This window comes from Sminthopsis crassicaudata, chromosome 4, assembly GCF_048593235.1.
Source record: "Sminthopsis crassicaudata isolate SCR6 chromosome 4, ASM4859323v1, whole genome shotgun sequence".
Classification (NCBI taxonomy): Eukaryota; Metazoa; Chordata; class Mammalia; order Dasyuromorphia; family Dasyuridae; genus Sminthopsis; species Sminthopsis crassicaudata.
Genome location: NC_133620.1, coordinates 333,352,698 through 333,379,808, shown reverse-complemented (window position 1 = coordinate 333,379,808; position 27,111 = coordinate 333,352,698). Strand labels below are relative to the sequence as shown.

At 38.3% G+C, this 27,111-nt stretch overlaps 1 protein-coding gene across 1 annotated transcript in view; it reads left to right on the top strand.

The window, feature by feature from the left end:
• SDK2 (sidekick cell adhesion molecule 2) overlaps positions 1-27,111 on the top strand; it is a 426,366-nt gene that overhangs the window by 305,711 nt on the left and 93,544 nt on the right. Inside the window, 8 exon segments of the mRNA XM_074260670.1 lie at positions 1,310-1,477; positions 8,232-8,338; positions 16,507-16,679; positions 17,712-17,848; positions 18,173-18,320; positions 20,942-21,082; positions 21,997-22,178; positions 23,848-23,963. Of these exon segments, the coding sequence (XP_074116771.1) occupies positions 1,310-1,477; positions 8,232-8,338; positions 16,507-16,679; positions 17,712-17,848; positions 18,173-18,320; positions 20,942-21,082; positions 21,997-22,178; positions 23,848-23,963 (1,172 nt within the window).

Genomic DNA, 27,111 nt, shown 5'->3' with positions numbered 1-27,111 from the left:
AAGTAACAAGAGTATGAGACTGGGGCTTGTGAGATTTGGATTCTAAAATTCTGGCTCACCATGTTATTTATCTTTGTGACATGGAGCAAATCATTTCACCTATCTGGGATATACCCTGAGGGTTCCTGAGCCTGCCACTGTACCCGAAAGACCATCAGACCTTCCTGCTTTTCCTTCAGCTGAATTCTCCTCTGTGTGGTCTCTCCTCTGATTAGATATATGAGCTCTTTGTAACAAAAGACAGCCTTGCTTTCAGATTTATATCCCCAGTACTTAGCACAGTGATTGGCACATAGTAAGCACTTAATTAAAGCCTTTTTTTCATTCACGTACAAATCACATACACATACATGCACATTTACATATCACATTTACAAATCATATACACATACATACACATACATGCACATTTACGTATCATATTTACAAATCACATACACATACATACACATATACACATACATGCACATTTAGTGGGGATACTTTATTTTATATACAACTGCACATAGACCTGCAAATACATACTCCCAGATTGCACCCACTCAAGAACACTCACAGAGGTAGACAGCCATAACCTTAGGGCAAGTCTTCAACGCTTTCAAGCTCCCTTGCCAAAGCACCTTTCCCAAACTCTCCATCATCTCTGCTTCATCCCCATGTTCCTTTCCTTTCTCAGTCTTCCCCATCATCCAGCTTAGTCGAAGGTGACTTTTTCCTGAAGCATCCAGCTTCTAAATGCCTGTCATCACCTCATCAAAAATATTTGCTTCTACCTGATTCCCAGGTGCCAGCTGCTTCCAGCTCTCTGTTGGTGAGGCACTGGGAAGGAAAGTGCTGGAGGTAATGATAGAATCTAGAATTTGAGCCCAAGCCTTAGGAAAGAATGAGAACTATTTTATCTATTAAGAAACAAGTGCTCTATAATAGACACAGCATTGAACTAGAAGTCCAAAGACGTGAATTCTTGTCTTCACTTTACCATTACCTGGCTATGTGACCTCAAGCAAGTCATTTTTCCACATTTCTGGGCCTTAGTTACCTGATCTATAAAATGACACTAAAGATAATTTCCAAGGTCCCTTCCAGCTATGAAACTGATCTGCGATGGACTGGGGTGTTTGTGAGGAGACATGCAAGGTGGAGACAAACTAAGCAAACAAAAGGACTACTAGGTCATCCTGCCCACAGATCCACTCTTCTTCTATGTTCATCTCTGTGTCCTTCCCAATCTTGAGGTGGCCTGGCAGTGCCAGGTGAAATGGGAATGGGGGACCATACTGGCTCTATATTCTTTTGTATCTCCCTGCAGGTGAGCGGATCCTGGCTAGCGGCTCCATTCAGCTACCCCGATTCACTCTCCTGGAGTCCGGGAGCCTGCTCATCAGTCCCACACGAATCTCCGATGCCGGCAGTTACACATGCTTGGCCACCAACTCACGGGGCGTAGATGAAGCCTCAGCGGATTTGATCGTGTGGGGTAAGCTGGCATTTCCAACTATTAAAAATGCAAAGTAAATCCCAAGTGAATCCCCACACACCATGGACATACCCAAATACATCCCTGTGGACCTCCCTTCCCCAGTATACATGATCATATAAGGTACTTGCAGATGCATTCAACAGCTCTACCTTTGTAAACGTATTCAATCTCAGCTACTACCTTTAAATTCTAAAAAATGGACAGATTGAAGAGGGTTTTTTAAGGAAGTGATTGGTCTAAAGTCAATGTTATGTGATAAATAGTTGAAGGGCAATGCTAAGGGCAATCAGAAGGTCCCAGGCAATATGGATAGCCAAAAACATAAGAAGATGCAAGTAAAATGTGTTAGAATATTGCTTCTCTGCTTGTTGAAAGAGGTTCCTTGTGATGCTTAAGTCATGCAAATCAGTGAGATTTAATAGCACCTAACATTAGCAGAGGTTAGAAGTCAGAAGAAAAGGAGCAGCCCAGCAAGCCTAAAATAACATTCCCTGGAGCCCTTAGAATTAGGAGCTTCCAGAAAAAATAAAAAACAGTGAAGAGGTCAATTTGTTGTGGCAATTATAGAGTGTCCTCATTATCTCTTAGGTACACACACAGCTGTACTCCTCTAAGCAAGATAAATTAATCTTGGGGCCAATCGCCAGATTCTCAGTCTTCCCTAGCTAGGGCATCTCTCTTTGTCTCCAGACCTGTCATCTCATGCTTCACTCTACCGACCCCTCATCTCCATTCCCTCCATCCTTCATCCACCGCTGTACTTTGGAATGAGCAGGAATGGGTTATGAGTGTCTTCCTGCCTGAGGGTGATCAACACTTATGTGTCATGTAAATACAAGCTGATTTTCCTGTTAAAAAAGGTGAAAGGGCTTGAGGGGCACCTCGTTATGCTCTGGGTTATTAGAGAAGACAAAGAATTTCTATTCAAGATGGAAGAAATAATCTAGGAAAGTGGTCAAATAAAAAAAACAGATTCTGGAAAGGTTTTGAAGAAGAAAAACTAGTAATAGAGAAGCTTGGTTTTGGGAAGAGAATGGAACAAAAGAGAAAGAAATGACAATACCACTGAAGTAATCATGAGTCTACTCAGAGAGAAGGTGAAATGACCATTTGGAGAAGAGATAGTCTTTGAACTATGAAAATTCAGCAGGTACCTCCATGACTCACTCAAGGAATAGAGAAGTAAGACACAAGATTATAGGGGATGATTTCCCACTGAGAAGATCCATGTGTCAGCTCATATGAAGGCACAGATGAGTAAGTGAGATGATAGTGCTAAAGGGACTTTAGGCCAGGTAATCAGGTGTAGAAGAACTTAAGAGACACTAACAGAGCCAGAGGTAAGGGCTTTTGGTCCTTCATTTCATCTGAAGGAATGGAGTTGATGACTCATATCATCCAAATCCTGTGAGCAGTCAGACAGTCCAGTTACAGTGGGAAGGCAAGAAGGGGGAGTCCCTCCAGGGGTAGGATGGCCTTGAGTTGGAAGAGAAAAGAGAAAAAATTTACACACACAGACACACACACACACACACACTCCCCCCCTTCTCCCTAATGGTTCTTCCCATTGCTTAGCTATCCCTGATGGATTCTGGGATAGGGATAAGGACTAATTTATGTGGAAATTAAGAAAACACTTGCAATGTCTTGCTAATGACTATGAGATATTGGTTAGAGAAATAAAGCTTAGGAAGACAAAGCTGAAATTTGCTTCTTCCAGTTGAAGGTCATAACATTGAAAAGAAAATGAAAACTTTGTTTTCGTTGCATGAGAACTCTTCATTGTTTTGGTGACTTTTTTTTTCATTTTATTTTGAGGTTTTCTGGTAGTTTTGCTTCTTTGGGGAATTTCTATTGCTATTTTTGAGAGCGATCTTGTGAGATCAGGCTTGCTTTCTTTTTCCTCACTGTCCTACAGAGAAGTTGTTAAACCAAAGAGAGAGTGTGGAAAGTGAGCAGCTAGCTAGCTAGGTATGAAAATGGGGATCAAAGAACAGGGTTTCTTGTTCTGGCCCATAGTATACAATGGCAACCCCCTGGGAATGGAGGGATGCAATGTATTTCATAAGAAAGGGAAAGAGCATATTTGATAAGAGACCTACTGAATTAGTGAAGAGAAATTAACCGTTGAAATTTGAAAAAGAGAAAAAGAAAGAAAATGTGCAGATGAGTTGTCCATTTGGATACAAAAGAAACAATATGGTATATTGGAAAGGGCTCTAGATTTGGAGACAGAATCAAATCCCAGTCTACCATCTAGGTAAATCACTTACATCTTCTGAATTTCAGTTTTGTAGTTTGTAAAATGAAGGGATGGGATTATAAAACTTCTAAAGTTCCTTCACATCTTTAATCCTATTAATGATGTCAATAAATGTGCCATAGAAAGAATTCCCAAGTAAAACTTGAATAATTCAGTTTTAAAACCTGGGGTCTCTAGAGCCTGACACAGTTTGTATATAGTAGGTACATAACAGGTGAGTAGCCTTCATCTACTTTGTACATAGCAAGTGAGTAGACCTCATCTTCCAATTGGTCAATTCCTCCCAGAACCCTCATTGCCCAGGGCAGCCATATTCTCTCCTTTTCTCTCTAGACCCCACTGTTAATTCTCCAGGCTTTTTTGTTTACCATCTGGATACCTATACATACATGTATTCTCTCTCTCTCTCTCTCTCTCTCTGTGTGTGTGTGTGTGTGTGTGTGTGTGTGTGTGTGTGTGTTTGTATGTCCTCCTTTCTCTGTCTCTCTCTGTCTCTCTCTCTGCCTCTCTCTCTCTCTCTCTCTCTCTCTCTCTCTCTCTCTCTCTCTCTCTCTCTCTCTGTCTTTGTATGTCCTCCTTCTTTCTCTGTCTCTCTCTCATTCTCTCTTGCTCTGTCTCTCAGATTCCTTTTATATGTTGTCTTCTTCATTAAAATACAAGCTCTTTGAGGGCTTGCTACTTCAAGTTCTGACTGTCTTTTTGCTTATATTTGCATTTCCAAGGCTTAGCATAATGCCTGCTACATTTTTTTATTCAATCATTTTTCAGTTGTGTACAACTCTTTGTGACCCCACTTGAGGTTTTCTTGGCAAAAATACTGGATTGATTTGTCATTTCCTTTTCTAGGTGATTTGCTCAGGGTCCTACAACTAGTAAATGTCTGAGCCTGGATTTGAACTCACTAAAATGAGTCTTCCTGACTCCAGGCCCAACATTCTATTTACTGTGTCACCTACTACCTGCCTGGCACATAGTAAGTGCATAATAAATGCTTGTGAAATTGACTTGACAAGTAAAAAAAAAATGAGACTTAATCCTTCCCTCAGAGAATCTATAATCTAATTGGAATTAGGGTATAAATTGATAATCATATAACCTTATATGTCTGTGGATCAATATTCAAAGTATGAGTAGTCAACAGAGCAAACATGACATTTTAATATAAGAAAATACTTTCATAGACATCCCTAAGGCTGGATAGAATGCAATTCCTGACCATAATGTAGCAATGTAAGGATGTAAACCTCATTCAGAAGAAATCGGTCTGACAGAAGCAGTGGGTGAGCAGGTACTACCTGTCAGGAGGGTAATCTACACCTGTGAGGAACCCCACAAACCTGAGGATGGACACTCGATAATGAGAATTAGGGTAAGGATGAGGAGGAACTGTCTTGAGATGTGAAATTGACAGGAACCCCCTAGAAAAAAGTGACCATCTCAGCTTAGAATCCGTGATGGCAATGGAAGGGAATGCTGGGTATAGTCAACCACATATCTTAGTATTTAGGAGAGAAGATTTCTAAATGTTCATAGCAAAAATAGATGTGGAATCCTTGAAAGGAAATGTGGCTCAGGAAGGAAGAGAAGGGCAAAAAGTGGAAATTCTGAGAAGACAATTACAAATGATTCCAGTGAGGGAGGAAAGAGGGATGTGACTGAAGAAACTTCTGCAGCTGCACAAGGGAGAAGAATAGACTCATAGAAGCTCAGGGTTAGAGGGGAACAGGGCAGGGCGCAGGCAAAATTGTGAAAGAAGTTAGTTATAACACAGAGCCACCCACAGCTATCCCAACCAGTGGTCCTTCAGACTGCTTAAAGTCTTCCTGCGATCACTATCTGCCAAGGAAACACTTGTATTTTTTGGCCAGCTCAGGGTCTTAAGGAGGTTTTTCCTTTCATCAAGCTAAAAATCTGTCTCTTTGCAGTGTCCACTCATTGCTCCTAAGAATACCCTCAAAAGAACAGAACAGGCTGCCATATGGAACCGTGGGTCTAGTTAGTCAGGAAGCCCTGAGCTCAAATCTGACCTCAGACAATTACTAGATGTATAACCCTGGGTTTCCTCATCTATAAAATTGAGGTAATAATAACACCCATCTCCCAGGATTATTGTGAGGATCAAATGAGATAATATTTGCAAAGGGTTTATCACAGTGCCTGGAGAATATTATTATTCAGTCAACCAGTTGTATCTGACTCTTTATGACTCCATGGATCATACTATCCATGGGATTTTTTTTGGCAAATATACTGGAGTGATTTGCCATTTCCTTCTCAGGTAGAATTAAGATAAATAGAACTTAAGTGACTTGGCCAAGATCACCCAGCTAGTAGGTATCTGAGGCTGGATTTGAACTTGCATTTTCCTGACTGTAGGCCCAATGCTGTATTCACTGAGTCACCTCGCTGCCTCCTAGACTAACAGGTTAAGTGACTTGCCCCAGTACAAGTCTGAGGTCAAATTTGAACTCGAGTTTTCCTTACTCCGGTTCTAGCACTCTATCTACTGTGTCATCTAGCTGCCCCTACCTGGAACACAGTAAGCACTAAGGCAGCTAGATGGCACAGTGGATAAGCATTTACCCTGGAGTCAGGAGAACCTGAGTTCAAATGTGATAATTAAGTTGTGTGACCCCAGGCAAATCTTTAATTCTGATTGTCTCCAATCAAATTTTTAAAAATTCTTTTCCCCTTTCTTCCCTCCCTCCTTTCAGATAGTTGACAATTATCACATTTCCCCCATATATTCACTTCTCCAGACAAAACAGTTCAATCCTCGTTAGCATAATCTGTAAACCCCTTACTCCTTTTAACCTTTCTCCTTTGGATGCCCTCAAATTTCTCCACATCCTGCCAAAAATGTGGTACCTAGAACTATAAACTGTATTTCAAATCAAGTTTCAGAAGCAGCATATCACAGGACTATGACCTTCCTCATTCTGGACAATACGCCGATCTTAATTCAGCCCAAGATCACATTAGCTCAGATTTTTAAAGAACACGGACTGTACAAGGTGGAAGGAGGACCATCTAACGAAAGATGAATACAAAAGAATGGCATATGCCTGTAAGAATATTATCAGGAAGGGGATGACCCAGAATGAGCTGATTTGCCAAATATGCTAAGGATTTTTTAAAAGGCTTTTTGAGCTGCTTGGATTAAAAGTGAAAACAGGAAAGAGAGAGGCTCAGTGTTTGAGCCAATCTGTATAACGATAACAGACAGCAGAATTCATCTCTTTACTCCTATTCTGTGAGACTGCTACATCTTCAGAGGGAAGGTGACAACCTAGTAGATGTCCAGAGGAGAAAAACTGAGTTCAGATCCCACCCTAAGATACTTCCTAGCTGTGTGACTCCAGGCAAGTCACCGACCATCTCAGAGACATCCAAAATAAGGGACTAGCCCAGGGTCACAGCTAAGAGGATCAGGAAGACCTTTTATTAATAATAATTATATTAATACCTTTAGTATTGTCTCCATCCTCAAATAATTACATACAACATTAACCTATTAAATGTTTTATCCCCAGATAGAACATAAGCTGCTTGAGGATAGAAGATTTTTTTGTTTATTTATTTCATCATTGAAACTCCACTGGTGTCTAGCACATAGTAGGTGTTCAACCAATGTTTATTATATGTGAATGGATTGAAAAAAGGATTCTTGGTTTTGAGTAAAACGTTGAAAGGAAGAAAAGAAGCATTTATTATTAAGCATAATTAAGCATTACATACATTATTATCTCATTTGATCTTTACAACAACCTTGAAAAGTACATGTTCCTATTAGCTCTATTTTACAGTTGAAGAGACTGAGGCAGTCAGAGTGACTTGCCCAGGATCACACAGCCAATAAGCATCTGAAGCTGGATTTTAATTCAGGTCTTTCAGATTCCCAGACCAGTGCTCTATCCAATCTTCCTCTTAGCTGACTCCACCTTTAATGCAGGAAATCATTCTTGCCCTATCTCAAAAAAATTTCTGGCTACAAGAAAATTGTTGGTGGAAGAGAGGAGTTGGTACCTTTTTTTTCATTTCATTTAATTTTTTTTCCAGTGAACAAAAGTCTATTTTTTCTTCATTCCATTTCCCCAGTTGGAAAAAAAAAAGAAAGAAAGAAAATTCTTCTAACAAATATGCGTAGTCAAGCAAAACAAATTCCCATATTGGCCATGTCTAAAAAATATATGTCTCAATCTATAGCAAGGAATTTGTAAGGATGGGAAAGATAAGATGAGAAAATAGTTGTAAAATTGCTTTGAAAGTAAAAGTTGTATATAAAAATGGCTTGTTTATCTAAAATGTTGTGACTGTCGTTATTTTAGCCCTTTTTACACAGTGTCCAGACGCAGAGACCTTTACAGACTACAGCTATATATACATCTGTGTTCCGCCCCCACCCACGTGGCTCCATCAAACAACACTTTCTCCTCCTGGTCCCTTTTCGCATCCCTGCTCACTCCTGTTACTGCCTCTGCCTTTCAGCACGTACGCGCATCACCATGGCCCCCCAGGACCAGAGTGTCATCAAGGGCACCAAGGCTTTCATGACATGTGGTGTGACCCATGACCCCAGCGTGTCTATCAGGTACCTCTGTCAGTGACTGGGAGCGGGAGGGGTAAGACAAACCTCCAGGGCAATGGAGTGACTGAGTGGCCCAAATACCATTGTAATAAATAATATATAATAAATTATAATAAAATAGTCATGTCTCCAGTGGGGTCAAGCAATTCCCATGGGGCTTTGAGCCTAACTAAGTACCATGGTGAGCTCACAGTAAGCAATTAATAAATACTAATTGATTTGAATTGAATAAAAAGCCTTTGCATTCCACCGAGTAAAAGGGGGTAGGAAGGAAGTAGAACCATAGGAACAGGGGAAGTAGAAACAGAGGAGAGAAAAAAACCAGCTAGATGGTGAGATAGGTGGGGCAAGGTAGCGGATGTCTGCCATCAGGGTGACCTAACTTCAGATCTAACCAGATAATCTTGAACCTCTATGCCTCAGTTTCCTCCTCCATAAAATGGGGATAATAGCACCTACTTTTTAAGGTTGTTGGGAAGATCAAATGATAAGATATTTGCAAAATACTATACAAATACTAGATATTATTAGGAAGAAAACAAGCATATATTAAGCACCAAACATGATTATTAGATAATCTCTAAAAATCTTTACGAACTCTGAAATCCTACAATCCTACAATTCTCTTTCTGCTTATTTTCTCTTGTTACTTTTTTTTTTTTTGCTTTGTCTATAGGACGAGAATGGCCTGAAGCCAAGATCCCCATTTCCTCTCCAATCCAGGTTGGGTTTTGGAGTTGGAAGACCTGGATTCAAATCTTGTTGTTGTACAAATTGCTTAACTACTCCAGACCTTAATGGTCTAAAAACCCTTCTGGCTCCAGGATAATGATGCATTGGTCCTCTGGTTACTCCAAACTCATGTTTAGGGCACTGCACTTGGAGTCAGGAAGACGTGGGCTCCAATGCCATCTCAGATACCTGCTAGCTGGGTAATCCTGGACAAAACACTTAATGTATCTGGACTGTTTCCTCATCTGTATAACTGGAAATTGGACTTAATGGCCTCTGAGCTCCCTTCCAGCTCCATATTTATAACCGTGTAAGCTTATAAACCTATGATCTTATTATCTATGGTAAACAAGCCAAAAAGATAAATCCTCCTAGGCCCAGGAGCTCAAAATTATAAAGAAATCTCTCCCTATCTGTACCTCTCCCTCCTTCTCATAAAACCCAGTAAAAATTTTAACTCTACTCTTAAAAATTAATACTCCCTAAATTCTACATCTCCGAGTCTTTTATGGGCCAATATCCATGCCATAGCAGCGGACAGCAGGGCAGGATGGTGGTGGGTACCCAATGTGTGAAACTCCCACCTCCTCACCTCGCTTTTTTAGGAACAATCCCTAGAGAAAACTGCAACCTTGGAGCACCATCTTGTGGTCACTTGACATAAGGCAACATACAACTAATGGGTGGGAACCTTTGGGAGAGGACCTTGCTCTTGCTGTGAAAAGCAAAGTTACCCACATTACTATTACCCAGGAACAGTTTTGAGCTCTAAGTATATAATCTAAATATATTATTATTTTTAAATATATCAACCAAATATAAATATATTAGCCAAAGGCATAAAGGTACATGGATGTTGGAGAATCCAGCAGGCAAACAACATGGTATACTGAACCTGGCATCAGGAAATCTGCATTGGCATCCCAGCTCTAACAAACACTTAACCTTTATGTGATCTTGGATAAGTCATTTAGCTTTTCCAGGCTTTCATTTCCTCATCTGTAAAAACAAAGAGTTTGAAAAAGATGATCTAAAATTTCTCCCAGTGGGACTTATAGTATATATGGGAGGTCACCGACATTTTAATGTAGAATCAGGAAAATTAATTCTGTTTTCATACTGAAAAATAGCCAAATGTAATAAGCTTTTTTGATATATACATTGGATAATGGGATCATAGATTGAAAGCTGGAGGGGTCCTTAAAGGTCCAAAATCCATGTTTGGCATTCAAAGCTGTTCACAACTTGGCTACTTCCTACATTTCTAGTCTTTTAATTACATTACAATCTTCCCTGCACTCTATCACCCAGCTATACCAGGGTATTTGTTGTTTCTCATAAAAAAGCTGTCTCCTATCTCCATGTCTGGAGGAAGTCTTAGAATTCCAAGAAACCTTTCCCAGTTTCAAAACTGATTTATGCTACCTTCTGTCTACAACGAAGTCTCAATTAATGTGAAGAATGAATTCCCCGAAATGGTCACATTTATTGGAATTCATACTATTCAAACATAATTCTATAAGATATAGTCATTGTTTCCAACCCAATAGAAACAGACAGTTCAAACTCAAATAATGTGAGAATGTATTATTCTCACTAATGGTGACCTGCATATATTCTCTATATTTCTTGTGATTGCAGATGTATTGTTTCTCCCATTAGAATGTAAGCTCCTTGAGGGCAAGGACTATTTTTTCTTTTTCTTTGTATCTGAAATACAAGTCCAGTATGTATGTAGTAAGGGCTTTTAATGTGTCATTTTTCAGCCACATCTGAGTCTCTGTGACACACTGTGAGGTTTTCTTGACAAAAATACTGGAGTAGTTTGCCACTTCCTTCTCCACTTCATTTTACAGATGAGGAAACAGGCAAAAAGGGTTAAAGTGGCTTCCCCAGAGTCAGAATGCTAGTAAGTGTCTGACACTCTCTCCATTGCAATACCTAGGACTTACTAAATGCTTATTGGTGGGCTACAGATGAAGAAACAGGGGTCAAAGGAAATTAAGTGACTTATACAAGAGCACATGAATAGTAAGTGCTGATTTTTGAATTCAGGTTTTCTATGACTCCAAATCCAGTACCTTTTTTTTTATATGAGACAACAAGGGTTAAGTGGCATGCCCAACATCACACAGTTAGGAAGTGTTAAGTGTCTAAGACTGGATTTGAACTCAGAGCTTCCTGACTGCAGGGTCAGTGGTCTATCTACTATACCATGTAGCTGCTCCAAAATTTAGTACTTTTTCAATATAATTTGGTCTTTCATATTTCAAGAAGAAGCTATTGCTACCATCAAAATGTTGTCCTATTAGAACCTATTAGAACACCAGGATTCCAGATGACCCAGAAGCACAAGTCACTTTAACTTGCAATGCCCCACATGAGGTGGGTGACAACAGAAGGCAGGACAACTTCCTAGAATAATTGTAGATATCTATGTTATGAAGAAAGCAACAGAACAAGGGGAAATTGGTTTTTTGTTTTGGTTTGGTTTGGTTTTTAATTTTATTTATAAATTTTTGACAGTATATATGCATGAGTAATTTTTTTTATAACTTATCCCTTGTATTCATTTTTCCAAATTATCCCCTCCCTCCCAACAAGGGGAAATTGTGAAGGTGATTAAAGTTATTTAAGCTCAGAGAATTCCCCAAAGAATTCCCCAAAAGAATTCTAGAGTTCAGAAATTTAAAGTAAAATATATCATATGTAGTTTAATTTAATACCATTGTTCAATTTTACTAGAAGTTTTTAAAACTCTTTGTAGGAGAAGGGAATAAGCATTTGTTAAGCACCTACTATGTGCCAGAAACTATGACAAAAGCTTTGCAAACATCATTTCATTTTATTCTTACAACATTTTTGGGAGGTAGGTACTACATCATCCTATTTTACAGCTAGGGGACCTCACCATGTTCATTGCTAATATAGACTTTGAAGTTTTCAATTCAATTCAGTGAACATTTTTTGTGTACTTACTATGTGCCAGGCACCATGCTAAGCACTGGAGATATAAAAAAGAGTCAAAAAATAGGCCCTGTCCTTGAGAAACCTACAATATAATGGGGGGGGGGAAGAGATATCCAAACAAATTTATAGAAATTAAACTCAAGATACAAGATAAATTAGAAATAATCTGGAAAAGGGGAAGCCCTGGAATTGAGAAGGGGTGGGGAAAACTTTCTGTAGAAGGTGGGATTTGGTTGGGAAGCCAGGGAGATCAGAGCATTTCAGACACAAAAAAAGCCAGAAACCAAGTGATGGATTGTCTTGTTTGTGGAACAACCAGGAGGCCAGTGCCGCTGGATCCGAGAGTACGTGTTGGGGAGTAAGGCACAATTAGGAGGGGGCTGGATTAGGAATGGCTTTGAATCTAACACAAGTCCCTCACTTGACAGATGAGAGAGCAATGTCTGAGCTTCACCAACCTAAACAACCAATGAATACAGCAGGAACCAGCACCTGGACTTTGACTCCCAGTCCATCCATTCCTTTCTTTGATAGGACCCTACCTCATTACCATCATTAGCATAACAAGGCAGAATTGGCATCCCAAAATATTATCATTATATGAATGTCAGGATCCTCTGTTCTTCTCTGCACTCTCAAAATTTCCTCTTGGCTGATTGACACATTGAAAGAATAGTCAAGAATAATAGCCTTGACTCATGCTCTAAATTTTTCTCAAGGTCAAATAGTGGCCAAATTTAGCACTAGAGAAGAAGAGGACTAAGATGGAATGCAGAATGTTTTTTTAATTTAGAATTCTGGAATTAGAATTTAGAAGTTCCCCCCACCAATGCAGATTAACAATTCATCAGCCCTTTGGGGCAGTTGGATGGCATAGTGGATAGAGTGACAGTCCTGGAGTCAGGGAGATTCATCTTCCTGAATTCAAATCTGGTCGAGGCACTTACTATCCGTGTGACCTTGGGCAAATTACTTTACCCTGTCTGCCTCAGTTTCCTAATATGTAAAATGAGCTGGAAGAGGCTCACATGGCACACTACTCCAATATCTCTGCCAAGAAAATCCCAAATTGGGTCACAAAGAGTCAGACACCATTGAAATTAAGACTCGAAAAGTGTTTTACAAGAATGATCACATTTGGTCTTCCTAACAACTCTGGGATGTCGATGCTATTATTGTCCCCATTTTACAGGTGAGGAAATAGACTGAGAGACTGAGATGTTCCAGAATCACACAGGCCACATGACAGAGGTCAGTCCTGAATCCAGGGCTTCCTCATTCCAAGGCCTTCGGGTTACCTAGGTAACTAAAAGGCTAAATGTCTTGTCCAGAGTCACAAATCAATTACGTTTCAGAAGCAGGCTTAAACCCAAGAGTGCCTGGCTTTGAGTCTGACCCTCTAGCCATTGTGCAACACTGTCTTTAATAATGAGGCTGTGATTGTTCAGTCATTTCAGTCCAACTCTTTGTGACACTATTTGAGGGTTTCTTGGTGAAGATATACAGTGGCTTGCCATTTTTTTCTGCTGGTTGTTTTACAGAAGAGTAAACAAAAGGTTAAGGATTTGTCCAAGATCACACATCTAGAAAATGTCTGAATTAAGGAAGATGAGACTTCCTGATTCCAGACCTAGATACACAGTAATATTTTGGAATATACTGATATCCATATTAAGCCATTGTCACAAAAGTTAATTATTGCAGTTCTCTCTCCTTGCATCAGATGCCTCCTTGCAAGCACATGTTTTAATAGTAGTTTATTTTTCCAAATATATGTAAAGATAGTTTTCAACATTCATTTTTGTAAAACTTTGTGTTCTAAATTTTTCTTCCTCCCTCCTTTACCCTCCCCAAGAGAGCAAACAACCTGATACAGGTTAAATATGTGCAATAGTTTTAAACGTATTTCCATATTTTTCATGTTGTGCAAGAAAAAACAGATCAAAAAGAAAAAAACTACGAGATACAAACAAACAAAAAAGATGAAAAGACTATGCTTCCGTCCACGTTCAGTCTCCATAGTTTTTCTCTCTGGATATCCATCCCAAATCTATTGGAATTGCCTTGAATTACCACATTGTTGAGAAGTGCCAAGTCTATCATCACATAATCTTATTGTTCCAGTGTATAATGTTCTCCTAGTTCTGCTCACTTTATTCAGCATCAATTCATGTAGGTAGGCCTTTCCAGGATTTTCTGAAATCAGCCTGCTCATCATTTCTTATAGAACAATAATATTCCATTATATTCATATACCATAACTTATTCAACTGTTCCCCAACTGATGGGCACCCACTCAATATCCAGTTCTTTGCCACTACAAAAAGAGCTGATACAAACATTTTTGCATATAGGAGGCCTTTTCCCTTTTTTATTATCTCTTTGGAATACAGAGCCAGTAGTGAGATCAAGTACATATTTTTATATGTGATTCTAGATCAATGATTCTTTTTTTTTATTAAAGCCTTTTAATTTTCAAAAGATATGCATGGAAAATTTTTCAGCATTAACCCTTGCAAATCCTTGTGTGTGTTCCAATTTCCCCCTTCTCCCCACCTTTTCCCTTAGATAGCAAGTAATCAATATATGTTGAACATGGTAAAAAACATATGTTAAATCCAATATATGTATACATACTTATACAGCTATTTTGCTGCACAAAAAAATCAAATCAAAAGGGGAAAATGGGAAAGAAAATAAAATACAAGCAAACAACAACAAAAAGAGTGAAAATGCTGTGTTGTGAACCACTTAGTTCTCACAGCTCCCATCTCAGAAACACTCTGGTTAACTAAGCCTTTCCTCACAACAGTCCTGTATAATATGTAGTACAAGTATTATGCCCATTTTTGTAGATCAAAAAAGCAAAATTCAAAAAAATTTGATTAACTTGCCAGTAGCCGAATAATTATCACCATAACATCAGAGGAAACAGACTGCTCTGCTGAGGACTTTAGAGATGAGCAGGTGATACAAATAACAAAAGTGGCTCAAAATCTGGGAGGTTTTTAACTCCACCCACTTTATCTAAAGATATTGAGCTTGATGTGGTCAAAAGAACAGAAGATTCCCAAGTTAGAAATCTTGAATTCCAGGTTCAATTGGACCACAGGCCACTTGGTAACCTCAAGTCACTTTTTCTTCCCTTTCAGCCTTTACTCCCTTATTTCTAAACGCAAATCAGGATTTGACCTGATCAACTCTGTGGCCTTCAGTTCTATTTCAGGGTATCCACATGTCCACAGTTAAAGAAAAATACAGCTTGTACCCCAGGAAATATTCCTACAGCCTACCAAACATACATTTTCAGAACCCCTGAATTATATAAGTTTCAATATTGTCTCCTATTCCATGCTCAGTGTATTTAGAAGTTCTCTCAGTCACTTTGCAATAAAACTGTATGTATTAGCTGAATAAATAAGTTTTGTAATCAATGTTGAGTATGCTAATGATATTGACTCAAAAAACATTGACTCAAAAAAATAAAAACAAAAATTGAAATATTCTGCAAAAAAAAGTCTGATATAGCCACATATATAATTTCTCAAGTCCATCTCTTTGGAGCATCTGGCACATCCTAAGACTTAATAAATAGTTGTTATTGGATGGATAGATTGATTGATTTGTACCAGATATCTCAAAAACAAAAACAATAATTGTTTTAGACAATCCTAACCCCTTGTCTAATTGTGCCATGAGTTGGTCTAATGATTTCACAATTAAGCCAACTCTAAGATGTCACCTCTTTCAACACTCAGAAACTTTCATTCTGTTCTCTCTGAACTTTATATTTAACTTCTTCTAAAGAATTTGCTTCTGCTCTTCATTCTGGAATTCTTTGGTAGCCTTTGGCTAAAAACGTAATATTCTATCCAGAACTTCAATTGAGATCTAAAGGATGAGTCATACCTTAATGTGGTAACTCTCTGGAGATACTTACATTTTTAGTAGAGTCTCAGTCAAGAAAGCTGCTCGGATGGTGGAATTTTAGGCACTGACCTATCAACAAGGCAGCTATTTCTGGTAAGAAGGAATAGTCAACTCAGCATCTGAGCCTGAAGGAGTGAAAATAGATCTAAATAATAGCATAGCATAAAGAATACCGAATCTGGAACTTAACAGACCTGGATTTGAATATTAATTATGTCATTACATATGATCTTGGTCCGTTTCACCTATCTGGATTTGATTTTCCTCCTCTATAAATTAGATGAGCTCTAAGATAATTTCTAGCCCTAAGTTATATCCAAACCAAAAATAAAATAAAATAATAATAAATAAATAAAAATTATATCCAAACCAATCCCATGGAAACTGCCCAGCAACCCAAGTAGGAGGGAGTCAGCCTGCCTTGGGAAAATTGTCCCACCCTGGAGTAGAGCTTTCAGAAGGAAGAGCATGGATTCACTCTCTTTCCCTGAAGAATATTGTTCCTATCATTTGACTGTGACATGTTTTCTTCCTACTAGGTACATCTGGGAAAAGGATGGAGCAGTGATTAGTGTGGACAGCACTCCTCGCATGCGCTTAGATAAGAACGGCTCTCTGCACATCTCACAAACCTGGTCAGGTGATATCGGCACCTACACCTGCAGGGTTCTTTCTGCAGGAGGTAATGACTCCCGAAGTGCCTACCTGCGAGTCCGGTAAGTATCCCCTACCTTACTCAGGCAGTTAGGCTTGGATGGCCCCAGGAAGGTTTGAAGCAAGGTCCTTACTAAGTTCTCATGGACCAGCTTCCAGTACTAGTCTGCCATTCTTCCTTCTGCCCCATCCCAAATGATACCCAAATCATGTTGTCTGTGCTCTTGCCATGGATAAGACATTTGTGCATCTCAGGCAAAATTTGTACCTTGTCCCTCCAATATGTTACTCACCACTGGAGGCTTAGAGTATTCACTGTGACTCAATACATGGAGGATGGGATTTCCTGGCATTAAAAACATGTGTATTTATAAAAAAATCATTGTAACACCCACCCACACCAGATGGATGATTTTGTAAGGGACAGCCCTGTGTCCGTATGCTGGATAAGCAGAGGGAAATGACTCCTGATTTCCCATCTGTCTTACATAATATTCAGTGTTTCCATTATTGCATCCCTCTATGTTGCCCACTAAGCAGCTGCCTAGCCTGCCTAGCCTTAGTTCTAGCTCTATCTATATCTAACTAAGCAGCTGTACATTAATAACTGTAGGCTACTTATGGTAGTATAACCAGGCATAATTGTGAATACAGAGCCAACTGGTTTCCAAGGATGAGTGCTTCAGAAAGGGCAGGTGAAATATAAGAGAATCCTCTTGCCTTAACATAAAACATCCCCGTGGAATAATAATAATAATTATAATGATAATACTTAGTACTTATATAGTTACCAAAGCATTCTACAGCTATTATGTCATCTGATCTTTTTTGTAATCCTTGGATCCTTTTGCAAATAAGGAAACTGAAATGTTTAAAAAGCTAAGAAATGTTAAATGACTTATTCAAGATCACACAGCTAATATCTACCAGATGTAGAATTTGAACTCATCTTCCTAATTTTAAGACCGAATATTCATCCGTTATATTATCTGTCAGGAGGCTTAGTGTCTATCTGTTTGAGAACCTTCAATGGCCCACCATCACCTAATAGTATTATGTATCATGGCCATATTTGCTGTACTACTTTCTTTCAGTCAGTTACCTCATGCACCTGAGCATCCTGTGGCAACTCTGAGCACAGCTGAGAGACGCTCCATCAATCTGACTTGGGCCAAACCCTTTGATGGCAATAGCCCCCTGATACACTATGTTCTGGAGATGTCAGAGAACAGTAAGAATCTTCCTCTTTCAATTCCCTATCCTCCTTTGCTCAGGACTCTATGAAAAGCATGGTATTCATAGTCTCAGTCTCACTCCCAAGTATCAGTGCTTTAGACTCCAAAATAATGTTCACAAATTGAAAAGTGATTTTACATGGTATTTGTAAAATGCAATTCATTTAGTAAAATGAAACCCTTAATCAGAGCTCCTCCTCCATTCTAACCCTTCCCGTATCTAGTCACACTCCCCTAGATGTCCCAGACTTAACATGGTAGACAATTGTCCTTCCCCTATCCTAAATTAATCATCCCCTGCGCTCTCTCTGCCCCTGAAGATGCCCCCTGGACAGTACTTTTGCCTAGTGTGGATCCTGAGGCTACTTCAGTGATGGTTAAGGGTCTGGTTCCAGCACGCTCCTACCAGTTCCGTCTCTGTGCAGTCAATGATGTGGGGAAGGGACAGTTCAGCAAGGATACAGAAAGGTAAGGAGTAAACCCTAGTCATATTATATTGGCAAATTTCATTTGATCTAAGCTAATGGGACAAGGAAAAAGGAAAGAAGAGACAGGCAGAATATAAATTCCCAAAACATGAGGTCTCAGTCTTTGTAGTCTTTCTGTATAAACATGGCATTATTTTTTTAATTAAATATTTTTTATTAATAAATATTAATTTTTTTTCTCTCCCAGTTTCCCTCAGTCCCCATTGAAAAACAAAAACAAAACATTTGTCTCTGTAATTCAGAAACAAGCAGCACATTGGACATCTCACACTACATATTAATACTTCAGTTTTCAGTCAAAAAGCAAATACAATCCTCCAATTATAGGTCTCCTAGATAGTGATCGATCATTGTACTGATCAGAGATAAAAGTTGTTAGTTTTTACGGTGTTGTTGCTATAGTATAAATTGTTCTTCTGTTTCTATTTATTTTATATTGTATAACTTCATACAAGTCTTCCCAAGTTTCTCTGAAACTGTCCATTTCATCGTTTCTTACAGAAATAGTATTCCATTCCATTCATATGTCATACTTTGTCTCGCTACTCTCCTATTGGTTAGTTTCTTTGTGATCACAAAATAAAATTAAAAAACAAAACCTTATATAACACCATTTATTAAAATGCATTTAATTAATATTTCTTCACTAAGAATACAAGAGATAAGAATGTTTCTTCACTAAGAATATATAAATAAATGTTCAGTTTCCTCAAAAAAAAAAAAAATTGTTGCAGTAACCACTTCTCCAGAGGTTGCACTTGAAGCAGTCTCAACATTTGATTCCAGTTCAGTCATTTTCCAGTTCACTCCAACTCTTTGTGATCCACTTTTGGGGTTTCTTAGCAAAGACACTAGAGTACTTTGCCATCTCCTTCTCCAGTTCATTTTTTAGATGAGGAAATTAAGGCAAACAAAGTCAATATCTGAGGGTACATTTGAACTCAGGAAGAAGTCTTCTTTACTGCAGACCCACCACTCTATATGCATTATAATACTGCCTAGCAGTCTCAATACAACAATGAAATGTCTCTAACAAAACTTATGAAGTTTGTCCACAGGGGAGTCCTCAGCGCCTCTGAGAGACTGTTGACTTGAGTCAGTAACCTTGTTTTGCACACAAATTCTAATAAATTTGCCCATCTGATTTAAAAGTACACAGCAGATAAGAAATAGCAAATTAGAAGTGGAAAGGACCTGCTAAAAGCACATCATGGTCTTGAGGAAGTGATCGTGGACATTCTGATTTTTAGAGATTATTGCAGAAGAACTAACAAAATTAAACTCTTAGTATGGGGCCATTTAGCAAAGAGCAGACAATCCTCTGCACCTCAGCAATATTTGAGCATATGGCTAACCTGACAGTATAGTACAATCATTATCATTTATACTGGTAGTCCTGAGAATCGAGGAGTGGTTAAATTATGTATGATTTTCTCTATTTAAAAAGGTACAAAAGGTAAAATAAATTTTAGAAACATTTCTATTAAAAATGATTGGCATAAAGAAAAGTTAGGGCAGCTAAGTGAGTAAGTTTAAATTCTCAGGGAAATATACTTGTGTAGAAAAGTTCATTCACCAGTAATTCCAGATAACTATATTTGGTTTTATAATATAGATAGACATGCTCTTACTGCCTCCCACCTATCCACCTATATAACCATCTACTCTGTGCCCAAGCATGTTCTATAAATAAATAAAATATAAATATAAAATAAAATAAATAAAATATAAATAAATAAAAGGGAAGATGATAATGATAGGAGATAAATAGAAACTAGACCTATAATTTCATTGACATAGAAATTTTGTTCACTAATGCGGGTCAAAATCTTCTCTTGTGTTTATTGCTTTAGAGAGTTGCCTAGAATATTTGAGAGGTTAAGTAGCTTGCTCAGTGGTCACAAAGCCAATATGTATTGGAGGCAAGACTTGAATCCTACTCTTCTTTTTGTCACTCTATCCAATATGCCATGCTACCTAAATAGTAATATATTAATAGAGCTTATTGATAATTGATAATTAATCATGGATTGATAGTCACCCAGTTGTCTGCTACATCTAGACCCATATCCATAAATTAGAACTGAAAGAGACCTGAGGGGCCATTGAGTTACATTTAACACATGAAGAAATTGAATCTAGAAGAAGTTAAATAGCATCCCCAGGGTTGTGAAGCTAGTAAATGTCTTAGCAGGATTTGAATTCACTGATTCAAATTCAAGTTTTCTACCCATTGCTCCACAATATGTACATGCTGGCCATGGAAGGATATCTTGGCCTGAAAAATACAGAGATGCTAAATTAAATCACTGGTGAGTAAATTGCCATTTCTAAGAAAAGAATGTCATTAATTTGATTATAGTTTCAGATTCAGAAGTGAGAAGGGCCGTATAGCCAGTAGCATATAATGACTGGTGGGGAAATGTCTAGGGTGTGAAAAATATAAGGCAAGATACTGGGCCTAGATGTAGTAGCCCACCAATGGGGACTTGCAGGCACCCCAGACTGGGAATTTGGGTACAAAAGAATTAGGTCTTCTAAGGCTTGTTTTCTAGACTAGTTGACAAGGAATAGATGTATTTTTTGATATTTACTGCCCAGAGTCTCCCTCCCCGAAGAGCCACCCACAGCCCCTCCTCAGAATGTCATCGCCAGTGGCCGAACCAACCAATCCATTATGATCCAGTGGCAGCCTCCTCCTGAGAGCCATCAAAACGGCATTTTGAAGGGTTATATCATCAGGTAAGCCACCCAGGGAGGGAGAGAAAGGCCTTGAAATTGGAGAAGACAGCTCCCTTGAAAACGTACTTCATGTTCCTAATCTCAATTATAATGCCAATAATAATAATTTACTCTTTACAACTCTTTAAGGTTATCGTTATTACTTAATAATAATTAATTATCATTATTATCCATATGTTCATTTGAGGTAAATGAGGCTTGCATGGGTCATATGGTCTTCCTAAGATCACAGAATTAATAAGTATTAGAGCTAAGCTCAGGTTTCCTACTTTGATGCCAGCGTGCTGCCTGGAAAGTGCTGCTGTTAGCATGAGACAGAAGCTAATGTGGGCCTTTTGTGAGACTGCCATCATTCTAATGGACTACTTTTTAATAATGAGAAATGGGCTCTGGTTAAAAAGCTATGAAGGATTTAGGTTAGATATGAAAAGGAACTCTCACTGGTAGGTTACAAAGTAGATGACATAAAGCAATGTGGTGTTTACCCTCTAGTAAAAGCTTTAAGAACAGAAAAGGCTATCCAAAAGCTGAGCTAAGTTAAATATTGTCTTCTGTAGAAATAGAAGAAATGAGATGACTTCTGAAGGTTCTGGCCTAGAGATTCCAAGCTTGGTCTGTGATGAGAAGAATAAAGAGCCCATCATCTTACTAGTTTGTTGTAACAAAATGCCCTGTCCACATGGCTATCTAATTTCAGAAATATGATATCACCAGACTTCCTCCTTAGAGCCCAAAGATTCTTACTGGAATCTCTCTCCCACCAAGAGAAATCAGATTTTTTTCCTCAAGATCCCAAGCTTCTAATAAACACTCAGGGGCTCCCTTCTCCAGAGAAAAACATGAACAGAAAAGCTCATCCAACAAAGTCCTCCGGGAGAATTCCACCTTGCTCTGTCTGTTCCTTACTTCTCCAGGTTCTGTCTAGCTGGGTTGCCTGTTGGGTACCAGTTTAGGAATATCACTAATGCAGATGTCAACAACCTGCTCCTGGAGGAACTCATTATCTGGACCAACTATGAGATCTCAGTGGCAGCCTACAACAGTGCCGGCCTGGGTGTCTACAGTAGCAAAGTGACAGAGTGGACCTTACAAGGAGGTAAGTGAGAGAGGAATTCAGGTTTGCTAGTGTAAAGATCAAAGTTCATCATCTCTTGGTCTGATCCAGTTCTGTCTTAAATTACTGCTGCACTCTCAGTTTTCTCCTTATAACATCCTTGACAGAAAGTCAAGAACACCTTAGCTTGTTTTTTCCCTGACAGACCTATTCCTTCCATCACATATGGATGCTTTAGTCTTTTTAGTGCACAAATAATTAACACAGTGCCTAGCACATAGTAGGTTCTTAATGTATGTTTATTAAATGAATGTGGGGAAAGTCAGGAGTAAAGAAACAGGATAATATAGTGATGAAAATAAAGACTTAAGGATATATTGCATTTATGAATGTTGATAGATTTGATGGATTTAATTGGATAATATAATATAAGTAATTATGTAATATTCTATATCATAGCATTTTTTAAAGTTGTATAATATTTTTACATCCATTAGCAGTAAAGACTCACAACCTTCTAATTAGACCTGTATTATTCTGGTGTAATAATTCCCATTTGGCAGAGTAGAAAAATAACACACAGTGAAAGTGATTTGGCTAAAGCTATACCAAAAGTTAAGAGTGGATTTGGAACTTTTTTAAAGCTCAGGTCTCCAGCAGGGTGATACAATGAAAAAAATGCAGAATTTGAAGTTCAAAGACTTGAGTTCAAATCTCAGTTCTACAGTTTATTACCTGTGACCTGAGACAAGCCATTTAACTTCTGTGGGTCTCAGTTTCCTCATCTGTAAAGTGAAGTTGGACGAAACCATCTCTAAAAGCACTTTCTACTCTAAATCTGTGATCCTTAATCCAATGGTCTTTCTGTTTGGTCATATAAAATCTATAAACTTTATTTTACAAAAGAATTTAAATCAACTGAACAAACATTAGATACAAAGGAGAGTCAGTATTGTATAGTGGTTAGAGAGCTGCCCTCAGAAAGACCCAAGTTCATGTCCTGCCTCTCATACATACTACTAGCTGTGTGATTGTAACCTAATTTCCCTTCCTTTCAGAGCTCTATCTAAGAAACTCTAAAGTCATAATTTGCAGAGAAGATTCTAGCCTACATCAATTAGAGAGGGTTTTTTTACATTTTTAAAATAGTACTTTATTTTTCCCCAGTTACATGTCAAGAAAATTTTTAGCATTCATTTTTATAAGATTCTGATTTTTAAATTTTTCTCTCTCACTCCCTTCCCTCCCCTCTTCTGAAAATGGTAGGCATTTTTATACAGTTTATACATGTAAAACATATTTCCATATTAATCACAGTTGTTAAAGAAGAAACAGATCAAAAGGGGAAAAATTTCACAAGGAAGAATAAAGTAAGTGAAAAAAATCTGCTTCAATCTGCATTCAGAGTTCATCAGTTCTTTATCTAGTTGTAGATAGCATTTTCCTTTAGAAGTCCTTTGTAGTTGTCTTGGATCCTTGTGTTACTGAGAAGAGTTGAGTCAATCAAGAGTTTTCTTACCCTGGAGTTTCTTACACCTATATCACAGGTCTAGCCTTTTTATCCCTTTATAGTTATGTATCTGGTTATATTTACATATATACATATATGTGTATACATATATATATATTGCAATAGGGCTGTAGCTTTATCCTCTCTGATATTTTAAGCTTTTTCCCATTTATTCTTTCCCTTCACCCTCCCCCAACACAGTTCCCACAGTCCCCCCAGGCAATGTTCGAGCTGAAGCCATCAATTCTACAACCATTCGATTTACTTGGAATGCCCCAAGCCCCCAATTCATCAATGGCATCAATCAGGGCTATAAGGTAAGGAAGATATCAGCTTACTACTTTCTTCCAGGATCCTGTCTTTCTACAAAAGTTAGAGAGCACAAATGAAACAGAAATAATTGTTTAAGACAAAAACAAATTGGTCTGACCCTGGCAGTATTGTCCTGATAAATGTTTAACAACCAGCTCTTCCCTCAAAAAAAAAATTTTCCACATAATATACTTTTAAGTTTAATTTTCATTACTGACACTTTATCACTATCTGAATAGAAAACAAAAGAATAAATCAAGTTCTGATTTGTAACACTTACTGATTTCAAAAGTATGAATTTTCACCCTACATATTTAACAATCAGCTTGTTCAAACTGGCTCCCAGCCCATTCCCAATTCAAAGCCTAGATCAAGGTAATGATAAATATAGGCTTCAGTAGTGGTTAAGTCCATTGAGGGAATCAGTATGCCTTAGGTTGAAATAGAATGCTTTGGGTCTATCAGAAAGTAAAGACTTGTGTCCTAGAATAGAATAGACTCACCTTTCTCTGAGTATCTTCCTTCAATCTGATGGATAACTAGGATAGAGCTCCTTATCTCATAACTCAGTTTCCCCTTCTTTACAGTTAAGGAGTCAGAGGTCTTCCTCTCTCCCTATAGAAATTGAAGACAGAGATCTGTAGCCTCATATATAAGATTGATGGGATGTGTTTATTGATTTATGATTGATTGCTGATCCCTACAGTCTTATCTATCAGGCAAATGAACCTCCTATAAAGGACCCATTTACAAAAGTGCAATACCTATGATTGTTACTCTCTCATTATTTGGAATTACAACAGTGGGGGCTATTAATGTTAAACTGGAAGAAAAAACTTCCAGCAAGTCTAGAGAGGAGTTTTAAAAATAGGCAAAGCCATAACTAGCATGGGGCAAATGGGACTTTGCTTCATAGTGTTAGTGAACTGTAGAAGCATCACTTCTTATCATATCTATCAGCTCCAAACCTTGTCTTGCAGTCCAGCACAATTGCTCCTGAGATATCATCTTCACAACCTATTCTTGTGGCATCCTTCTCCCAGAGCCACCTTCTGTTCCTAGCCCAGGAGGGTAAATGAGCCTTTTCTATGCTTATATAATTAATTACTGCAGGCAGAATTGCCCTCCTCATTGCCTTTTTTACCCTTTCTTTAATTAAATTTTGCTCTAATAACAATTATGGCACTTTCCAGCTCTGAGAACAAAGACCCTCTTATCTTCCTGGGTTACCTAAACTTATGTAGAGACCCTGCAGGCACACGGACTGCCTCACCCAAAGGAAGCTTATAGAATCTGAGTGGGTCAGATAAATGAGACAGTTCCTGGTCTACATAGGGAAGGAAAGGGAAAACGGAGCTGTTAACCCCTGCTCATGAAGCCAGAAACCATGAAACCATTCTTGGCATTAGCAGGAAAGAGTTTTTTAATTGATACTCAAGAGGGAAGAAGAAGGCAGATCTCTCCACCAAGTCACCGATTTGGGAACAATTAGCTGCCTTCAGCACAAAAGTTTCATACCCATTTGGGAGACTTGGGCTTCAAATGAGACATGGGAGAGGGAACTTCAAAAGCAAATGAAGTCCAGCAGAGTCAGAGAAGCTGGTGGAGGCCAGAGCAGTTAGGTCTCAGCCTATGATTATATCCAGATCAAAAGCAAGTAGTTCAGAAAAACCTGATTATGCATCGTGGTGAGTTCAGAAGCTGCTGTTAAGATGAGGTCATTTTCTCTTTCTCTTCACTCTTACCATATTTTTTCCTTGCCATCAAAGTAAAGTCTTCTGTAGGCACTTAATTGTTATTTTTAGGTGCTGTACAGAGAGAGCTCATAGAATCCTAGGTTTGAAGGAAAAGCCCATGGAGAGACTTGTTTCATCCAATTTCCTCATTTAAATCCAATTCACTTGCAAGTCAAGATTTCACCTTCTTGATGTCATTCATTTTTTTTTTTGAGAATGAAGGACAAACAACAACAGACAAGGTAAAGTGACTTATAGGACACACAGGTATTAAGTTAGTCTCTGCCCTCTAGGTCTGAGTGGGGTGACCTCCCTTGAGCAAGTTAAATTGGTCTCCAGAAGGCCTGACTACCAGGCAGAGTATCCAAGCCCTGTGGCCATGAATGTCCTCTTAATATCATCACCAGTATTAATAGCTAACATTTCCATGTTATTATTTATGTGGAGTTTATAAAGTGCCTTCTCTACAAGAAATCCTTTAGGGTAGATAATGCATGTCCCATTTTCACAGGAGAGAATGGAGACTTGGAGAGATTTAAATGACTTTCATAGGGTTACCCAGACAGGAAGAATCACAGCCGATCTTTAATGCTACTCTGCTATGGGGAGGAAAAAGTCAAGAATAAAGGCCTAAGAGGTCACAATCCATTACCCCAAATGTTAAGAAAGACAGTGTTTCAGATAAACAAGGGAAGGATACATATTTGGCAGAAAAGGAAAAAATGAATGGGAACTGATAGTAAAATATCAATGTTCTGTCAATAGATATTTTTATAAACATGTTTATATATGTGTCTGCACATAATGTTAACTGGTATTTACACAGTGTTTTATAAGTGTTGTCTCATCCAGTCCTCACAACAGCTCTACAGAGTAAATGCTATTAAATTCCCATTTTACAGATAAGGAAACTAAGCTTATCAGACAAGTGACTTACTTAGAGCCACATGTCCAAAAAAGAATTAGAACACAGGTCTTCCTAATTCTAATTCCAGTAGCTATACTGTGGTGTTTATGTGTATATACATGCATGTGTATATGTGTGTGGGTATATGTGTGTGTGTCAAGTGTATGTATGTACAAGTATGAGTATATCTATAGACACTTATATGTTAGTTGTTTAATCATGGACAAGTTATTTAACTTCTCTATATCCCAGCCAAAATTATAAGCTACATACAAATTGCCTATCTGTGAAGGGAGTTAGCATACCCACAAGTATGAAATTATAGATTGGACTAAAAAGAAAAACACAGGAGCTCTTTGGAAAATATTGTTTCATCCACTTTTATTTTCAACTGCACTGTAATGTCATGGAACCCCAAAGATCATATTTCTCTTGTGAAAACAATGCTGTGCCCACATTTACTTGGGAGGATGAATGTGGGAAAAGCTAGCCCTTCCCCTATGATCAATT